The 18,542-nt window shown below is 36.7% G+C and overlaps 1 protein-coding gene across 7 annotated transcripts in view; it reads right to left on the reverse strand.

Moving 5' to 3' along the window:
* Nucleotides 1-18,542, reverse strand: part of LOC131066304 (vacuolar protein sorting 38) — a 93,718-nt gene that overhangs the window by 52,917 nt on the left and 22,259 nt on the right. For 6 of the 7 annotated variants that reach the window (XR_009111648.2, XM_058001031.2, XM_058001030.2 and 3 more), the window contains exon 2: nucleotides 9,175-9,381. The exons of the other annotated variant lie outside the window; for it this stretch is intronic. Coding sequence is in view for 5 of the 6 variants with exons in the window: in XM_058001031.2 (XP_057857014.1) it covers nucleotides 9,175-9,381 (207 nt within the window). In the remaining variant the exon portion in view is untranslated. The remainder of the gene's footprint in view (nucleotides 1-9,174; nucleotides 9,382-18,542) is intronic. 7 annotated transcript variants of the gene reach the window in all.

Raw genomic sequence — 18,542 nt, forward strand, 5'->3', positions numbered from 1 at the left:
CAAGGCAAATAATGGCACCAGATGGCAAAGTCTTAGCATTCTTATTAGAAGCCGCCATCAATGAGGCATTCAACATACCGGAGCCTAAGGATATGATATACAAGAATAAGGAGGGAGCACTGGCAATCTATAAGGATGACCCTGACAAGTGCTTAGGCATAATCAGTAAGTATTGGCTATTAAAAGCTAGGCCCGCCCTCTGCAAAGTACCGAACAAGCTTCATCGAACTGACTTCAAGGAAGAGTTTAATGATTTGATAACCTTGCTCAACAGGATCATGGGAGTCCTCATGCTTCCTCATTCAAGAATTGGATGTTTTACTTCATGGAAGTAGTGACAATGGGAAAAGAGAAGATCAATTGGGCAAAGATCAGAAGCAACAACATCGATCTACAATTAAGAAGATTAGAGTGCACCAAGCAGTTTTTTATGTGTTCCTATATCATCTACTCACTAGCAAGGGCTTACAAGCATACGGGATTGATGTATAGAGGCCCAGTTGGAAATGGAAAAGGTGAAATAAAAGTTTGTGAGAACTATACGCAACTGCACTTCCATAATAAGGCGCATTTTCAGAGAGTGAATGATGCTTTCTCCATGGATATAACAAGAAAATTGCAAGGCAACATCCATTAGAGGTTATCCCTGCAGGCACAAGAGTTGGTGAAGAAATATGGTGCTAGGTTCATTCAATTTCCCAAGTTGGCCTATATAAGAGTTCAGGGATGCTTATCCCCTCCGTACAAGCTTCCATACTATCCTACTGACAAGTTGGTGTTGTTGGAGCTCGTGAGACAATTGATCGCATACAACAGGATTCAAAAGAATCAGCATAAGACTAAGATTTTGTTCCCTATTTTAGTCTAACAGTCATTGGAAATATGTCCATCCCTACAAGCAGCTGAGAAATCAGATGAGGAGATGAAATTCAATCCCCTTACCAAGTATCCTTCACAAACTAACTTCGATCCATATGACAACATGAGGAGGATAAATGGCAGCAAGCACAAGCACAAGCCGCACATAGAGGACTATTGGATTTACGCCAAAGATGACTTTGAGATTAGAAGAAACATGTTCTCCAAGTTGCCTCTAGATATCATCAAGATGTGTAGAGTGTTCCCAATCCCGGATCAAGCACGGGATGATGGAAAGCGCCTCTCCCGTGCTTATGAGCAGAAAAAGGACAAAGAAACAAAGTCAATTAAATTAATGTTGAGGTCACTGAATTGAATGCGCTCGTGAAGCCCGTCATAGCCTACACACAAAGATGGGTAGATAACCAAAGTAACAAACTGAAGAGTCACAATGCCCAAATTACCTTTGATATGATGGTAGATTCGGATTCGTTGGATGATAAAACAGAGAGCGTAAGCATGAGAGAAAATGCCACTCAGTCAACTCAACCTAACAGCTCCAAAAGAAAAGGAAGTCACAAGGAGGGATCGAAGCAGAAGAAGCAAAGGACAAGTGCAAGTCATCCTTCCACTTGCACCTCCTCCATCCATGAGGTAACAAGGAACAAGACTGCCATCAATGAAGGACAAATATCCTAACAGGGAGGCAGTGATCAAGGTGTGAATGAATCACTGGAATCCACAATACATAACAATCAAGGTGATAGACAGCTAAAGGAAAGCAGCCTCAAGTACAAGATCCTCTAACAGTATAAGAACCAGTTGCAAATGATAAGGTCGTCAAGGATGAATATGTGGACAGAGAAGATGATGATGATGAGACAACTTCTCCACCCCGAGTAGAAAAGCAATTCCAGGAGTTACAAGTAGAGAAGGAGCGATCTACTATTCCGGCATGGCTAAAGGAAAGAATGAATAAGGAAGTGATGGTAACCAATGAAGAGACAATTGATAACTTGGATGATTTCTTGAATAGAATCGATCAGACAGAAGAGAGAAAGAAAGCTACCAAGCTTTCAAAGATCACAAGAGATAGCTACAACAAGAGTAGACAAGTCAGAAGATGAGATCACCGCAGATGAGTATGATTTGGAAACAATTGAGTTAGGTCCTCCCACCATTGAACAGGCGATGGAAGATTTGAATGATACAGTAAAGACAATCCAAGATTTATGTGCAACAACTTAGGAATCCCATAAGGCAATTTGATCCTTCAAGCATGTCTCCATCATTGCTTCCACCAGATTCAGTTGATGAATTGGAAGAGATGAGGAATAACTCCCAATTGTTGAAAAGATGGATTGACAGTTCCTCCACCAAGGCAAATGCGTTCGTGGAAGAGCTAGTAAACATATTTGATAGAGTTTTTGGTGTTCTTGACAAGACTCAAGTCCTCATGGCTGCTCATGATGCTTTCACTTATACTAGAGATCTCACCATCCCGAGACTACAAGCATTGATGAATATAACTAAGCAAACCTTGGTGAATGTTGGAGTGCTAAAGGAAGGGCAATCATATGACTTCCACAGGTGGTACAACTTGTTAGGAATGAGGAAGATTATGTTTCAGGATATCAGCAATGGTTGCACCCAAATTGAGAATGCTACTAGCGTGATACATGATAAAATTGTGGCAGCAGCTGAAATAATACTTGGAGAGGAGATGAAAGAGGAAGTCCACATAGTAGTTGATCAATTGAAGGAAAGAACAAGAAATATCTTCTTCAGGGCAGCTGGATCACTTTCGGAAGGGCAGCTGGAGAATATCCAATCGTTCATGACACTAGTAGGCAAGATCAGTGACTTTGGGCCTGAATGGGAGAAGATTTTTGTTACTGCCTTGGCCGAGTTGGGCTTCATGGAAGATCAGTTGAAAGTCATGCCTAATGTTCCAGTAGACGAGCTCAACTGCATCATGTCTAGATTCATTGAATTTGCTCGTAAGGAAAGAGATAAGGGGAACAAACTTCTAGATGAAAGTTTGTTATGATCCCATGTGGCGTCATTTTTCTTATTAGAGGATTCTTCCTCGTAGTTTGTGCCAGAAAGATGTTATCTTCTCATTGGCTCATATTTTTTGCAATAATTAGGTATTTTGTTGCAACAAACCCTGATTAGGGTTTAGGTGGCATGATCATGGCCCTTGATTTAGATTCAATCTTGGCCATTCATTTGTATTGAGAACACTATATAAGCTCAACTCATTTCATTTGTAAAGGATCGATTACAAGAGATTTAAAGAATTGTTGTTTTGATGTTGTCAAGGATGATAAAATCATTGAAGTGTTGGTGACTTATTGTGTTTGGAGTATTTGCTTGTTTCTTCATCCTTTTAAGAGAGAACTTAAAACTTAAAAACAGAAATAAAAAAGAGATAAGAGTAAATTTGCTTAAGTATTTTGGATGAATGGAAGATCTTTGCGCATGATTGATGGTGAAATTTGTATGTTCACACTACTAGTATTTCACTGATTGTGAAGTATCTTGCGTAGTCGACTGAACTCCTTTAGCCAAGCTTAACTTCGATTACTACTTGCTCATTGATATGCATCCTCTTGATGGTGTTTATGTCATTTGTGATAATTTGAATATCATATGCTTACCTTAAAAGATTGCACTAGCTTTGTGGAGTTGTTCCTCGTATGTCAAAGCAAAGCTTAGTTGAATTTCACTTGAAATCATCCATCGTCCTTGCATTCTTAGCTTTAGTTTAGCATTCCTCAACCCTTAATCCTTTTGCACATTTTTTATCAAGTGATCATTAGTAGTAGTGGTAGGTAAAGAGCTTCATTGTATATCATTCGAAAGATTAGAATCATAAAGCATTCCTTATGATCAAAAGATTCATCTCCTAAAGAACAACTACATAAGTCCCCTTGGAAGAGAACAATCACATCAACCATTGAAGCTATCCACACGTCAAGACCTGACATAAATAAACCTTAAAGTCATCTCAAGTGATCCTAGCACTCAGCATTTAAGAGGATTTTGTTCAAGAGAGGATAGAGTACTCAATACTTTATTCTGTGTTCAGAGTGTCATAAAATGCACATAAACACTAGGATTTGCCCTAGAATCACATTTGCAACAAGTTAGGGTTAGGATTACATCTTACAAAGTAAAATATCTCTTTAAATAATGTGATTCTAAATTTGAATCCTACAATCATAACATAAGAAACATATACTCAAACTTCCAAATATAAGGGTTAGACAAGATCACATCCTACTCATATATTATCAATAATATTATACAAGCACGTTATGATTAGGGTTCAGAGGAAGAAACATGATATATCCGCTTGAAGCCATTTCTACACTAAGCCCAAGAGCGGAGTGAATACAAAAACCCTCTTGGCCTCAGTGGGCAGTCAATAAGGACATCCACCGAGGTGTCCTACTTAGTGGGTTGCTTGTACCTGCTTTCCCTATCAATGTCTCATCCTCCTAACAACAAGTGCCATCATTGCGGAGTTGGGCGGAGGTCCTAAGGGGGTTTCTTGGTTGTTCTATCTAAGCCCAAGAGCGGATTGATATCAAAGCCCTCTTGGCCCTAGGAGCCAATTATATGGTCGACTATAGGGTGTCCTACTTAGATAATCCTCCTCTTACACTCCAGGCCCTTCCTACAAAATGGATTTCAAACAATCAAGCATATCTTATATATAAGTATGAACTTAAGCATTTATCTATTTATGCATAAGCAATATATATATATATCACGAGCAGTTGTGAGGATATAAAGTGCTGAGAAGGGCAGATCTGATAATAATATCAGACTGCTGTTTTAATTCTGATCTGAAGATTAATTCCTTTGATGTATTTGTTGTTGGATGGCTAAAGGTTTGATTTGGATTTCCTTTCTTTATCAGAACTAGTTCTTCTTTGATCTACTGAATGTCTTCTTGGGTGTGATTATGTTTGTGTGTTTTCTTGATGTTGATGATTATAATTTGTGTGATATTCGATGATATACTCAGAATCAGATCTGCACAAATGACTCTGATGTCTGCCCCTATTGCCTTATTTCCATATTTAATATTGAATGCTTATTCTATTCATATTCTAGTCAGGTCTGAGTCTGATTTATGGATTTAACGTTCTTTCTTCTTATTTTCAATTTTCTTCCTAAATTACTATCCTTCCTTCCTTCTTCCTCTCTTCATTCCATATCCTTTTATACTATCCTATTTTATGGAGACATATCTCTTGGAAAAGAGACATAAAAGGTCATACCCCCACATTGTTGTCTTATCAGATCTGCACTTCTTATTTCAATCAGATCTGCACTTCTAATTCCCTATATTCCGCCCTCAAATTTGGTTCTCTTCTCCCTTTTATATCTCATGTTTGAGGGAGTCACAACTTTTCATTTCATGTCTTTTGACCATTCATTAACTTAATTAAATTTTAATTTATTATATTCTTTTATATTTTAATTTTTTTATTTTATTTTATTTTTATTCTTTTGTATTTTAATTTTTCAAAATGGGGACATTACAGTCCGCCCCACCCAAGATTGTCAGTCCTCAAGAAATGATCATGGAGTGTTCAAAATGACTTGCAATATGAAATGGCTTTGGAAACACACATGTTAGATTCCTTCTTATTGACTAGGATGATTCATTGATTCATGTTTACCCTACAAGATGGCTTAAATTCGCCCTAGGATTTGCCCTGGAATCACATTTGCAACAAGTTAGGATTAGAGTTACATCTTACCAAGTAAAATATCTCTTTAATAATGTGATTCCAAATTTGAATCCTACAATCATAACATAAGAAACATATACCTATATATACATAATCAAACTTCCAATTACTAGGGTTATACAAGATCACATCCTACTCGTATATTATCAATAATATTATACAAGGCACATTAGGGTTCGGAGGAAGAAACATGATAGGTCTTCCCGAAGACATTTCTACACTAAGCCCAAGAGCAGAGTGAATGCCAGAGCCTTCTTGGCCTCGGTGGGCAGTCAATAAGGACATCCACCAAGGTGTCATACTTAGTGGGTTGCTTGTACCTGCTTTCCCTATCAATGTCTCATCCTCCTAGCAACAAGTGCGATCATTGCGGAGTTAGGTGGAGATCGTAAGGGGGTTTCTTGGTTATTCTATCTAAGCCCAAGAGCGGATTGACATTAGAGCCCTATTGGCCCTAGGTTCCAATTATATGGTCAACTCTAGGGTGGCCTACTTAGATAACCCTCCTCTTACATCCTAGGCCCTTCCTACAAAATGGATTTCAGACAGTCAGGCATATCTTATATATAAGTATGCACTTAAGCATTTATCTATTTATGCATAAGCAATATGTATATATATACCACAAGAGGTTGGGAGGATATAGAATGCTGACAAGGGCAGATGTGAAAATAATATCAGACTGCTGTTTTAAGTCTGATCTGAAGATTAATTCCTTTGATGTATTTGATGTTGGATGGCTAAAGGTTTGATCTGGATTTCTTTTCTTTATCAGAATTAGTTCTTCTTCAATCTGCTGAATGTCTTCTTGGGTGTGATTATGTTTGTGTGTTTTCTTGGTGTTCAATGATTTATAATTTTTGTAATATTCGATGATATACTCAGAGTCAATGATTATAATTTTTGTGATATTCGATGATATACTCGGAATCAGATCTGCACAAATGACTCTGATGTCTGCCCTCATTGCCTTATTTCCTTATTTAATATTGAATGCTTATTCTATTCATATTCCAGTCGGGTCTGAGTCTGATTTATGGAATTAAAGTTTATTCTTCTTATTTTCCATTTTCTTCCTAAATCCCTATACTTCCTTCCTTCTTCCTCTTCGTTCCATATCCTTTCATACTATCCTATTTTATTGAGACACGTCTCTTGGAAAAAAGACTTCCATTTAAAGGGTCATACCCCCTCATTGTTGTCTTATCAGATCTGCACTTATCATTCCCTTAAGTATTCCCCCCTCAAATGAGGCTCTCTTCTCCCTTTTATATCTCATGTTTGAGGGAGTCCCAACTTTTCATTTCATGTCTTTTGACCATTCATTAGCTTAATTAAATTTAAATATATTCTTTTATATTTTAATTTAATTTTTTATTTTTTTATTCTTTTGTATATTAATTTTATTATTATTATTTACTATTAAATTCTATTTCAAAGTGGGGACATTACGAGAAGTGGATGCATTACCTTGTGAGGAAGAAGACCATGTTTCACACAAACCATAAGCCCTAACAATATCTGTAAGCACAAACAAAGTTGCAGTAGTCTAAGTATCATAAGTGGATAGAATTCCTTCAGCAATTCCATCTTGTGGTCAAGCATAAATATGGTGTGACAAACAAGGTGGCCGATATACTGTCCAAACCACCTCTTTCATCTGTGCTATTGTCCAAGTTGTAGCTTTTCTGTGTTGAAGTGTATGTAGAAGTTTATGAGCAAGATGCAAATTTCAGCAAGGTGTACCAGACTACACACAGCAAACAACATGCAGAATTTGAGCTTCATCATGACAACTACCAACAGAATGGACTCTATATAAAGCGGTTGTGCAGAGTGAGTAAACCCAAGAATCAGATGTTAAGATTGTGCCAGTTGTTGCCCATGCCTAAGATGCCCTAGGAAAGCATATCTATGGATTGTGTTGGAGTTCTTCTTAAAACTAAGCAAAGATAATTATATTTTTGTAATTGTGGACCATTTCAGCAAGATGTGTGTTGCTTACTTGTAAAAAGACAGTAACAGGGAGTAATGCAAAAAAGCTTTTCTTCATCACATGTCGATACATTTTGGTATCCCTAAACTATCATATATAATAGAGATTCCTGATTTTTGAGCAAATTTTGGTGCATATTGTGGGCAAGAATGGAAATGAAACTCAAACAGTGCACTACTTTCCATTAACAGACAGGTAGACAGATGGAAGTTGTGAGAACAACTTTGGTACAGTTGTTAAGGGGTTATAATCAAAGGCATCCCAAAGTCAGAGATGAGAATTTGGTGCATATCAAGCACTCATACAACAAAGTTGTTCATTCTTCATTGAATCTTTTGCCTTTTGAGGTATGTTTTTCTTTTATTCCACCAAGTCCACTACAGCCAATACAAAAATATGAACCAAAATATAGAACTGGAACATAAATCTGCTAATATGTTGTTTCTCAAAAAAAAATACTTGTAAAGACAAAAGAGCTAAAATCTGTTCTAGCATCACCAATACATAAAACAGACCAAGCTCTTCAATGAGCCATCTCCGAGTGGAGAAGCCAACAAATCCTCCCTTACAATTCCAGGGGAAACCTTCTTCACACCAAAGGACACTTAAAAATGATTATACAACTTCATATGATGGCAAAGGGTAGGGGATAGAAAACGAAATCTTCTGGCAGTAATCTTACCTAACTGAGCAACCACCCTCAATCTATAACTGACTGATCACCTCAATCTATTTAGTTAATGTTGTGCAACAAATCCTAACTATACTTCTAATGAGGTGCTAACTGTCCTTCATTTGAGAAACTCCTTACCACGTGTTAAATGCCCCTTTATTTTAGAAACTCCTATCAACATGCTAAATGCTCCTTTATTTTAGAAATTCAATCTATTTAACTATGGGCACGGTATCCTTGATTTTAGGGAGATGAAGCTGATCCATTGTTGACTAACTTTGACTGACTGCGGGTTCATTATAATTCTGTTCCTCTTCTTTTAGAGTTGAGAACAATTTAGAAAAATGCAAGGAAATGCACAAAAGTAAAAGCATTAATAGGACAAAGTAGAACATGAAATCCACTCAAGTTTCCAAAATATACTTCTATTCAATAAGAACGGTTCATTTGCCAAAGAAGTCATTTTAAAGATAATAAGAACGTAAAACAGTAATGAATCAAATCAGTGAAGAATGCAACGCATAGAAGTGTGTTTCTCATTTGAGTAAATAATTATGAGTTACTTTAGTGAATTTCTCCAAAATAAATTAATTTGTGAATTATGTCTTGCAAAATTTGAATGATTTGTAGTAAGAGATTGACTAACTTATCACACACATATTTTCATCATAAAATTTCCCCCCTACACACAAAAGCCTAATTTCCCTGTCAATAATTTCCCCCATGCTCATCATAAAGTAGTTTAAGTTTAAGAACATGTAGAAAAGAAATAATGCACAAGAAAACTGAGAACAGGAACTAACAACAAGGATTGTCACACCAGGCTAATTAAAGATATGCAAAAAACTAACTATATAACCATTCTGATCTCTCACCTGTAACCTCCCATGAGCAGCAGACAAGGATTTTGCCGCTCCTGAAAGTGATTGAACTAAAGTTGCAAGCTTCTCTTCTCTATCTTGTACTTCTTGTGACATTTCTTTCAATGACAACAAAGAACATGCCAGTCTCTGTCTCTGCAATTCAAGCTTTCTATACATTGCTTCCACTTCATCTGAACGGGAAAGAGACTCCTTTCGCACCTGAGTATAATATTGCGGCTCCACTAAAGAGTGAACTTATAAATTAAAAATCCAAATAAACTGACTTTTATGCTTTCATTCTGTCTCCCACTCTTCCTGACACAAAATTAAGTATTTCCTTACTTTCCTATGTGAGAAATATTAACATGAAATACAATAAATGACCAGGTTCCGACAAAATTTGCAGTACAAAATCAAACAATATTTTTAAGAAGTTTTATAATTAGCAGGGTCAAAAAAAAATATATTCAGCAGACTGTTACATCCCACTTGTGCCCTAAATATTTTGATGATGTTATATACACTGATACTTGTTGCTTTATATTGTTGAATGGTGATTCGCAATGCACATGTTAATGATTTGGTTTTAATCATTATGACATATGAGTTAATTTTTTTTATCAATGTATGCAAATATTGGTGTTATGATAAGATTTCGGACTAACTACATGATTTTGACCTAGTGGATGCAAAAAAGTCGCCATCCACCAAGAAGGGAGGGAAAGTATCATCGGAAATGGGAGGTAATAGACGAACCTAATGCCATCTGGAACCCTAACCTGTAAGTTTTAGACTTGTTGAGATGAGTAGGGTTTGGTACCTTTAGTTCAGTGTCTATCCAGGTAAAGCCTAAGGTCAGTCTAGTGGTTAAGGTTGTTCATCCTTCTCATGGATTATGTTATTCTTTTTAGACAAAATATAATCCAAAACAATCGAACAAATGATTATGATCCTTTAGTTTAAATCTCAATGATTCTTATGACATGATTAGTACATAGATGATTACGTGTGAATGCTATAAAAATATTTCTAGTCAAATAGTGAGCACACATATATGTACCTATGTACACACACACATATATATAATTTTTACTCACTTAAACATGTATTTATAGCCTACCTTGCCATGACTTGAGTGGAATATGTCGTAGCTAAGTGGGCTTGTATTATTATATCATCACAAGACTTCGGCATAAGTTCAAAAAGCAAATAATGAGAGTCATTGGCTCTTAGCCAATGAGTAAGTATATGATTTCGCATTCTTTGTAAACGTATCTTTTACCACCACCTTCAGAAAATGGGAATGCAATTAAAGTGTTTTGAAATGAAATTCGATTCTAATGAACCGAAATCAGCTTGAAATAACCATAAAATGCAAAAATATTTCGTTTTGTTGAAATGATAAGAGAAATTGAAATTTGTAGATATATATTATAGAGAAGAACATTATTTTAAAAACACACACGGTTTTCAGCAGGCAGAAACGTTTTCGATAAGAAAAATAATTAGCAAAGAAGCTCGGAGCTCTTGCTTCAGTAAGAATTGAAATAGGCCAGCACCATCTTCACCGTAGCCAGTTGGGAAAGAAGGGAAGCAGCTCTCTAAAAGGAAGAAGAACTTTGCAATTATTAAGCCCACAACACCTCCAAGTTACGTACTTAATTCTTGTTCTGCATGCAAAGAAATTATAGTGCCAAAGTTTAACCAACGAAAGAAAGATGTTTTCTTCTTTTCATTAGAAATGCATTTCATATTTTCCTTGATGAAAGATATTAAAACATGAATTAGGTTGAAGGAAGTAAATAGAATTTAGCCGTTATGGCAATAGACAGAAAGACTACTCTCGGACCGATGAAACATATTTATATACTTGGAAACATATCAGAGTTAAAGAGTATGAAATCTCACGATTTTTATGGAAGAAATAATGATGAGAATTTTGTTCATCCATTGCTAAAGGAACATTACGGCTTTTAGAAAAAGCCATAAACAGAGACAAATGAACTACTGTTGAATGAAAACCTAAAAACTTGTAATGTTCCATTGGAAACTAAGGCTCATGTTAGTAAAACAGAACAGCAATGAAAGGTTTAATTCGTATGTAACTCAATTACAAATACCATTTAACAGTGGCCAAATATTGGCTACATATCATTTGCAAACAAGTATTGAGACTACAACAAAATTATAAATACCTTAACTACTTCTTGTGACCTTTTCACACATCGCCCCATTGCAAACGGGGAGCCCCTCTCTCCTGCTTTTCACGTCTGGTTAGTTTAGGTTTTTGGCAGTAGACGGCAATTTTGAGCTTCCAATGTCCGAGTCTCGAATTTTGAAGTGTGATCATGCCTAAGTGCTATTAGGGTTTTTGAGTTCCGAATAGGATCAAGTGCACATAAAATGTTAGATGTATAGGTGATCCTAATTTTGCCCAAGTCACGAAGTCGTAATGAGTTTTTGATTTTGAGTGTAATTAAGTTTAAATATTTTCAAGTTGGTGATATTTTTGTGCCTAAGCATCAAGAGGTCCTTTAGGGGTTATTTTCTTGCTCCTAGGAGATAATTCAAGTCAAAATTGTACTTTATCCCGATGGAATCCCTATTTACTCGCTCAAATTTTGGTAAATTTGGCTAAGTCCCGATGCGTAAGGATAAAATTTGGCATGTCGAGGTGTTTTTGAGTGGGGAAATTATTAAATTCCTGATGAAAATTCATTAAATTGAAGTCTAAGGGTCAAATCCTGATGAGGGGTGCTTTCCCCCCACATTTCCGATGACCCATGATTTTCCCCCACTCAAAATCCTAATGGAGGGCAATTTTCCCCCACTATCCTGACATTTGAACTGATGAACCACATTTTTCCACCAGGGGGCTCAAAACTTGCGCAGGTGTTGAAAATTATCCTAATGAGCCACGATTTTCCCTTGGGATGAAGTATGAACTTTAATGCGAATGAAAATGCCTATCCTGATGAAGATCGATTTTCCCCCAAGACAATTTTGAAAAATTGATTGCTCAAAATAATCGGGGTAATTAATAACAAATATACAAGCATATATAAAGGAATTACAAGACGGTGTTCTAAAAAGAACGAACCGTTAAACTAAAACTTTAAAAGCTTAAAACGCTAAATAAAGCTAAAAAGCTTAAAACTAAAAAGCAAACTATGCGTTCTTATAAAAGAAGCAATAGTTGACTAATGACTAACTAAATGACCATTAATGGAACCACAAAAGAAGGTAACTGACTAAAAGAATTAATTATTCTAATACCCTCCCTTAATGGTCATTGTATCAGCTAAGTACCCAACAGAAGACACTGCAAATCTTTTGATCATAAATGCAATGCAAAGAACACTCTGTTGCTACGAAGACCCTCCCAAGATTTGTAGTGTGGTAATGACCAAGAATAGCTGATTCTGGATGACTGATGTAACCCTCACGCAAATTATAGAAGCTTGAGACCATGATTTTGAGGAAAAATCAGCAAACCCTTTTGCTGAAGAGTATTGAGCATTGTTTGCTCCAACAACCAAAACAGACTACAAGATACCACGATTGCAGATGTTCGCCCTGACAACTCCAGGTGCAACCCAAAGTTGACTGCAACAAAAAGCATGCTTTTTTGTGGAAAAACCCATAAAACCCTGAAACAAGAATCCTCCAAAAGAGAATTTACAATTTTGAGAAGAAAATCGAAAAACCAAGAAATTTGAGGTTATAAATCAACGTTTTTGTGGAAAAAACGATAAAACCCTTAACCAAAATCCTACACAAACTTTGCAGATTACAGATGATAATTTTTAAGGAAAAAATTATAAAACCTGCAAACAATTTTTGAGGAAAAAATCGTGAAAACCCTAAAAATGTCGCACGTCCAAACACCAGACATCACAGGGCAAAAAGCCTAATTTTTGAGGAAAAAATCAAGCAAAACCCTCCCATGATTTCTTATGGGAAAAATCAGTAAAATCGACAAACAATTTTTTAGGAAAAAATCATGAAAACCCTAGGACCTGTAGTAGGACGAGAGGTGTTGCCCAAAAAAAAATCATTTGTGGAAAAAATAAATAAAAACCATAAATAATTTTTGAAGGGGCAAAATTAATAAAACCCAGAATTTTTTTTTTTTAATTTTTTTTTTCAAGGAAAAAAAACTATAACAAAAAACCGAAATAATTTTTTAGGAGAAAAATTTAAAAAACCAATCACTAATTTGTTTTAAATTAGAGAAAAACCCGCTTCTCCAAATCGGAGGTCCAAAACCCTTGCCACCGATTCAAAAAATTTCGTCAAACACAGGTTGTCACGTCCAAAACAGGCACCAAAAACACTGAAACTTGTCGCGAAAAACACAGGGGTCGCACAAGAGAAAACGGAAACCCGAAAAAAATTGCGAAACTGAAACCCGTCGTGCAAAATGCAGATGCACAAAAATAAAACACACTGTCGTTGCCAAAAAATCCATCAAAAAATTGTCGCAAACAGAAATGCAAGGAACAAAATTGCGCCAAAAGAATCTGTCGTCACTGCCAGGAAAACACTAAAATCGCGATCAGTGCAGACGCGTGAAAAACGTAGCAAGTCGGACGTCGCAAAAAAAACCTTGGCAGTCGTAGGAAAAAAAACCCAGGGAAAAGAAGTGTCGCAAAAATCGTGAAAAATCACAGTCGGGCTCAGAAAACGTCGAAGATACAGAAAGGAAAACCCTAGCGCCGAATCTCAAACCTGCATAAAAACGTGAACCCTGCAAAACAAACCCGCGAACATTGCCAAGAAAAACCAACGCAAAAAAACTTTTCACAATTTGGCCCAAAAGAACACCATGCAATTCAGACCTGCAAAAGAAACCTTGACCACAAACCCTCCAAAAAGGGAATAATGACTTTTTCATTTAAAAAAACATTTAAAAAAAAATTCTGAAAATAGATTCCAGGTAGGAAGGCCTACAAAAAAATTTAAAAATTCGCCAGATCTTAAAAAATCCCATCGACCCGCTCTGATACCATGAAAAATTGATTGCTCAAAATAATCAGGGTAATTAATAACGAATATACAAGCGTATATAAAGAAATTACAAGACGGTGTTCTAAAAAGAACGAACCGTTAAACTAAAGCTAAAAAAGCTTAAAACTAAAAAGCAAACTATGTGTTCTTATAAAAGAAGCAATAGTTGACTAATGAATAACTAAATGACCATTAATAGAACCACAAAAGAAGGTAACTAACTAAAAGAATTAATTATTCTAATAAGTTTGTGAACAAGTTTGATGGATTTTATGAAAATGATTGTCCTGATGGGTGGCGAATTTCCCCAAGTGTGATTTATGACGATTTTGATCCGGATAACCCTTCGGATGGGGATCGATTTCCCCCAAAAGGGAGAATTTTTGACTTAATGAATAATATGAAGTGATTTTCGCTATCCAAATGAAGATCGATTCTCCCCTGGGGCCTTTACAGACAAGTTATGATGATGTTTGATACGGATTTTTATCCAGAAAGGGGTTTTTTTTCCCCAAGAGCTATAAAAGTGTTTTTTTGATGAATTTTCATTTAGATTTTTATCCAGATATGGAGCGATTTTTCCCAATTGGCTCAATTTTGATGAAAGTGAAATAAATTTAATGCAAGTGGGCTCAAATTTAATTGTTTTTGTATTGGCAAATGATTATTTAATAATCAAAAACAATTATTTAAATGATTTGCAACAATTATTAATGATTAAATATTTTCTTGAGGCAAATCGATTTTCCCCAGGCAAATTTAAAAGGCAAAGTTTTATCCCACATTGCTTATGTGGTGAGTTCAAAAGGTGAAAACATGTTTAAAAGAGATTAAAATATTATTAGAAGTGTTGATTGTGACAGTCAATTGGCAGATTGGAGTGTTCCCAGCTAGACGATTTTGCCTAAGTGTCATTTTGACACCATTGTTGAGCTGAAGTCGCAGATTTGAAGGGCTTATTTGCCCAAATACACCTGGGCGCTGCCATTGGAAGAGAGTTCCAACAAGTTTGGTGGCCATTTGTGCCACATTGGGCGATTTTCCAAGTTGGCACCATTATTGGAAGTGGGGCGATTTTGTTTGGAGGCTGTGTGCTTCACATTTTTGGCGATTTTCCCCAACATAGCTGGGCGCCATTGTTGCTAGTTGGCTGCCATTGAGATCAGACCTAAGTTTTCGCTATTGCTAGAAGTGATTTTAATTCTATTGTTGGTTGGGAACTTCATTTTCCAGACTTATTTCTTCATTTCCAGCCAACACATACTTAGGCAATTTTGTTTGGAGGTTATTTTGGGGCCATTTTAGGGTGGTTTGGAGGCATTTTCTGAGTACACCATTCCTGGTGAAGAGTCGGAAACTTCATTTTCAAGTTGTCTTCAGACTAATTCTTCATTTCCAGCCACCTCTACACTTGGACGATTTCACTTGAGCATCATTTTTGGTGAGTTTTTGGGGCATTCAGTGACAATTCCATTGCTGATATAAGTCTGAAACACCATTTCCAGATTTGTCTTCAGACTCATTTATTTCTTACCAGCCCCCTACTTGTGCCCGGACTTAGTTGCTTCCACTTTGAAAAGGTAAATTTCATCAAATGTGAATGTTTTTACGCAGCTGTAACCTTTCAAATGATTGATTTTTATGAGTTGCAGGTTGTCTTCAGACTTTGGGCGGCCATTGTTGATCTTGGAAGGGTGTCTTCAGACATCTAAGATTGCAAAATCAGACTTTTCACACCCTTTTCCAAGCATTTCCAGATTTGCGGTATACGTCCGGACACTAAATTTGACATTTTTTTTTAGTATACTACATTTGTCTTCAGACTCTATTATGAAATCAGACCTTATGCAAGTCTGAAACTAGTGTTTTATGAGGGTTTTAGACCCTATTTTTGTCAATTTCATTCTATTTTGAAAAATCGTGATGAATATGAATAAAATTCTTGGTTTTAGTCCCTAAATTTGTCTAGATCATAAAAATCAGAACTTATTCAATTCTGAAAATAGGTTATCATGATAATTTTCCATGTTAGTGACTTCGAGTTTCATACAAGTGCCATGTCTAAAACCGGGATTGGAGCTAGGAAGGAACAATTGAGGATAGTCCAAGAGAAATTCTATCTGGATTCCCAATTGTCCTCCCGATGGAAAGGAATCACAGACACAAACATGGAATTCCTGAATATGGAGCGGATGTGGCAAAGGATGTTCGGAACAAAGAACCAAATTCCTTCTCCCCATTTTGCCAACATCATGAAGAGTGGCATATACCACGCCATTGGATTTCTTCAATCCATACAATGCGGTGAGCTTAATCTGGAATGCACAAGGCATTATGATCCAATTTTTAGGATGATCCGAACTCCCAAAGGGATAACAATTGCCTACCTCGCTGAAGATGCAATTACAGAAGTGTTTGGAATTCCTTGTAGTGCAGATATGAAAGAAAGAACAAAGGATGAATATCAAGCAAAGTATAAAGTGAAGGCAAATGCGTGCAAGACTATTGTGAACAAGGAATGGATGATTGAGCCAAGGCCTCATCATTCCAAGGCACCAAAGACACTTATGTGTACAGATTTTAAAGATGAATACAGTGACTTGATATTTTTGCTCAACCGAGTGCTGGGGATGCCGCAGGATGCCTTGTTCGGAGGATAGATGTTCTACTTTATCTAGGATTGTATAAGAGGAACAATGATCAATTGGGCAAAGATTATTAGCAACAACCTGGATTTTCAGTTGAGGAATGTGGAGAAGACTAAGTCATTCCGCATGACTTCCTACCTTGTATACATGCTTGCAAGATTTGTCACATACAAGGGATTAATATGCAAAGCCGCAATCGAGAATGGACCAGGACAATACAAAATTTATGAATGTTATCCAAAACTTGATATGCATAGAATTGAAGACTACAGGAAGGTGAATGATGCTTTCACCATGTATATTACAAGAATGTTGCAAGGCGAGATTCACAAAAGATTGTCCAGAGCGACAACGGAGCTAGTTGAACAATATGGATCGTGGTACGTACAGTTTCCCACCTTCACATACCTACAGATTCAGGGATTCAGATCAACCTTAGAAACTTCCGAGGTATCCTACAGACAGAATGATCCTACTCGAGGTGGTGAGACAACTTCTGGAATTTGATTTCATCCAAAAGGAGAAGCATAGAACTGGGATGACTTTCTCTATTGCAATAGGAAAGAATTAAAGGTGTGCCACACTACCGCTACAGCTAGTACAATGATTGATGAGATTGCATTCTATCACCTTGGAACTTACAAGAGCGGAGAAAGATTTGATCTGCATAAAAGTGTTGAAAGGATCAAGGGAGAAAGATTCATACACAAGGTTGACATTGAGGATTACTGGGCTAATCTCATGGATGAACAAGCAGTAAGAAAGAGGATGTCGTCCAGGATGTCAATCGATTTCATGAGGAATTGTGAACTTTTTCTCATCCCAGATCAAATTGTGGATGATAGTGATCATACTCATCCGCAGTATGAGAATGAAATGAAGAAACCTATCCTTTTGCCTAATTGGTCACAACCAAAAGTAATAGATTTGAATGTGCTTATGAGAGACGTTATTGATTTCTCCAAAGAGTGGGTAGACAAGTATATGAACAAATTGATAAATAGAGGTGTTGTCTTCACTTATGAGAAAATGAAACAAGAGGAGTCCTCTCTTGAAGATGACCAAAGAACAACCAGTGATGTGAGGATTCATGCAGATGAGGAGAGTCATGCTCCTAAACAAAGGAAGAGTATACCTGGAGAATCCAAGACAAAGGGGAAGGAGATAGTTGGTCAACAGACAAAGAAGAAGAAGCATAAACCTAGCACTCCTTTGTCTCCCCTTAGTTCCTCATCAGTGAAGGAGGTAGATGTGCCAAAGAAAAGCAAGGAATTTGGACAATGTTCTAATACAATGATTTTGCCAGAGAATATTCAAGAGCTACATGCTACAGCAACATCAGCACTATGGCATGAAGATGAAGAACAGCCAAGATCTCCCACTATCTAGTTGGAGGTTAGTCTGGGCAATAATGTTTATGATTTGACCAAGGACAAGGAGGATGATGATGATGTTATCTCAGCACTGAGGGGACTTGATCGGGAAATGTGTCTTGATGATGGGATGGAAATTTCCATCATTCCTGATTGGTTGTTGCGAAGCATGGAGAAAAGTAAGAAGATGATAGAGACACAACCCATTAATGACATTGATAACTACTTAGCCAGGAGTAATAAGGAGAAAGAACCAAAGAAGGCTAAGATATTTTCTAATATAGCTAGAGATGAGACAGGTGTGCGGATTACACAGGTGGCTATCCTGATTGGTGATGTGACCAGAGAT

Source organism: Cryptomeria japonica, chromosome 8 (assembly GCF_030272615.1).
Source record: "Cryptomeria japonica chromosome 8, Sugi_1.0, whole genome shotgun sequence".
Classification (NCBI taxonomy): Eukaryota; Viridiplantae; Streptophyta; class Pinopsida; order Cupressales; family Cupressaceae; genus Cryptomeria; species Cryptomeria japonica.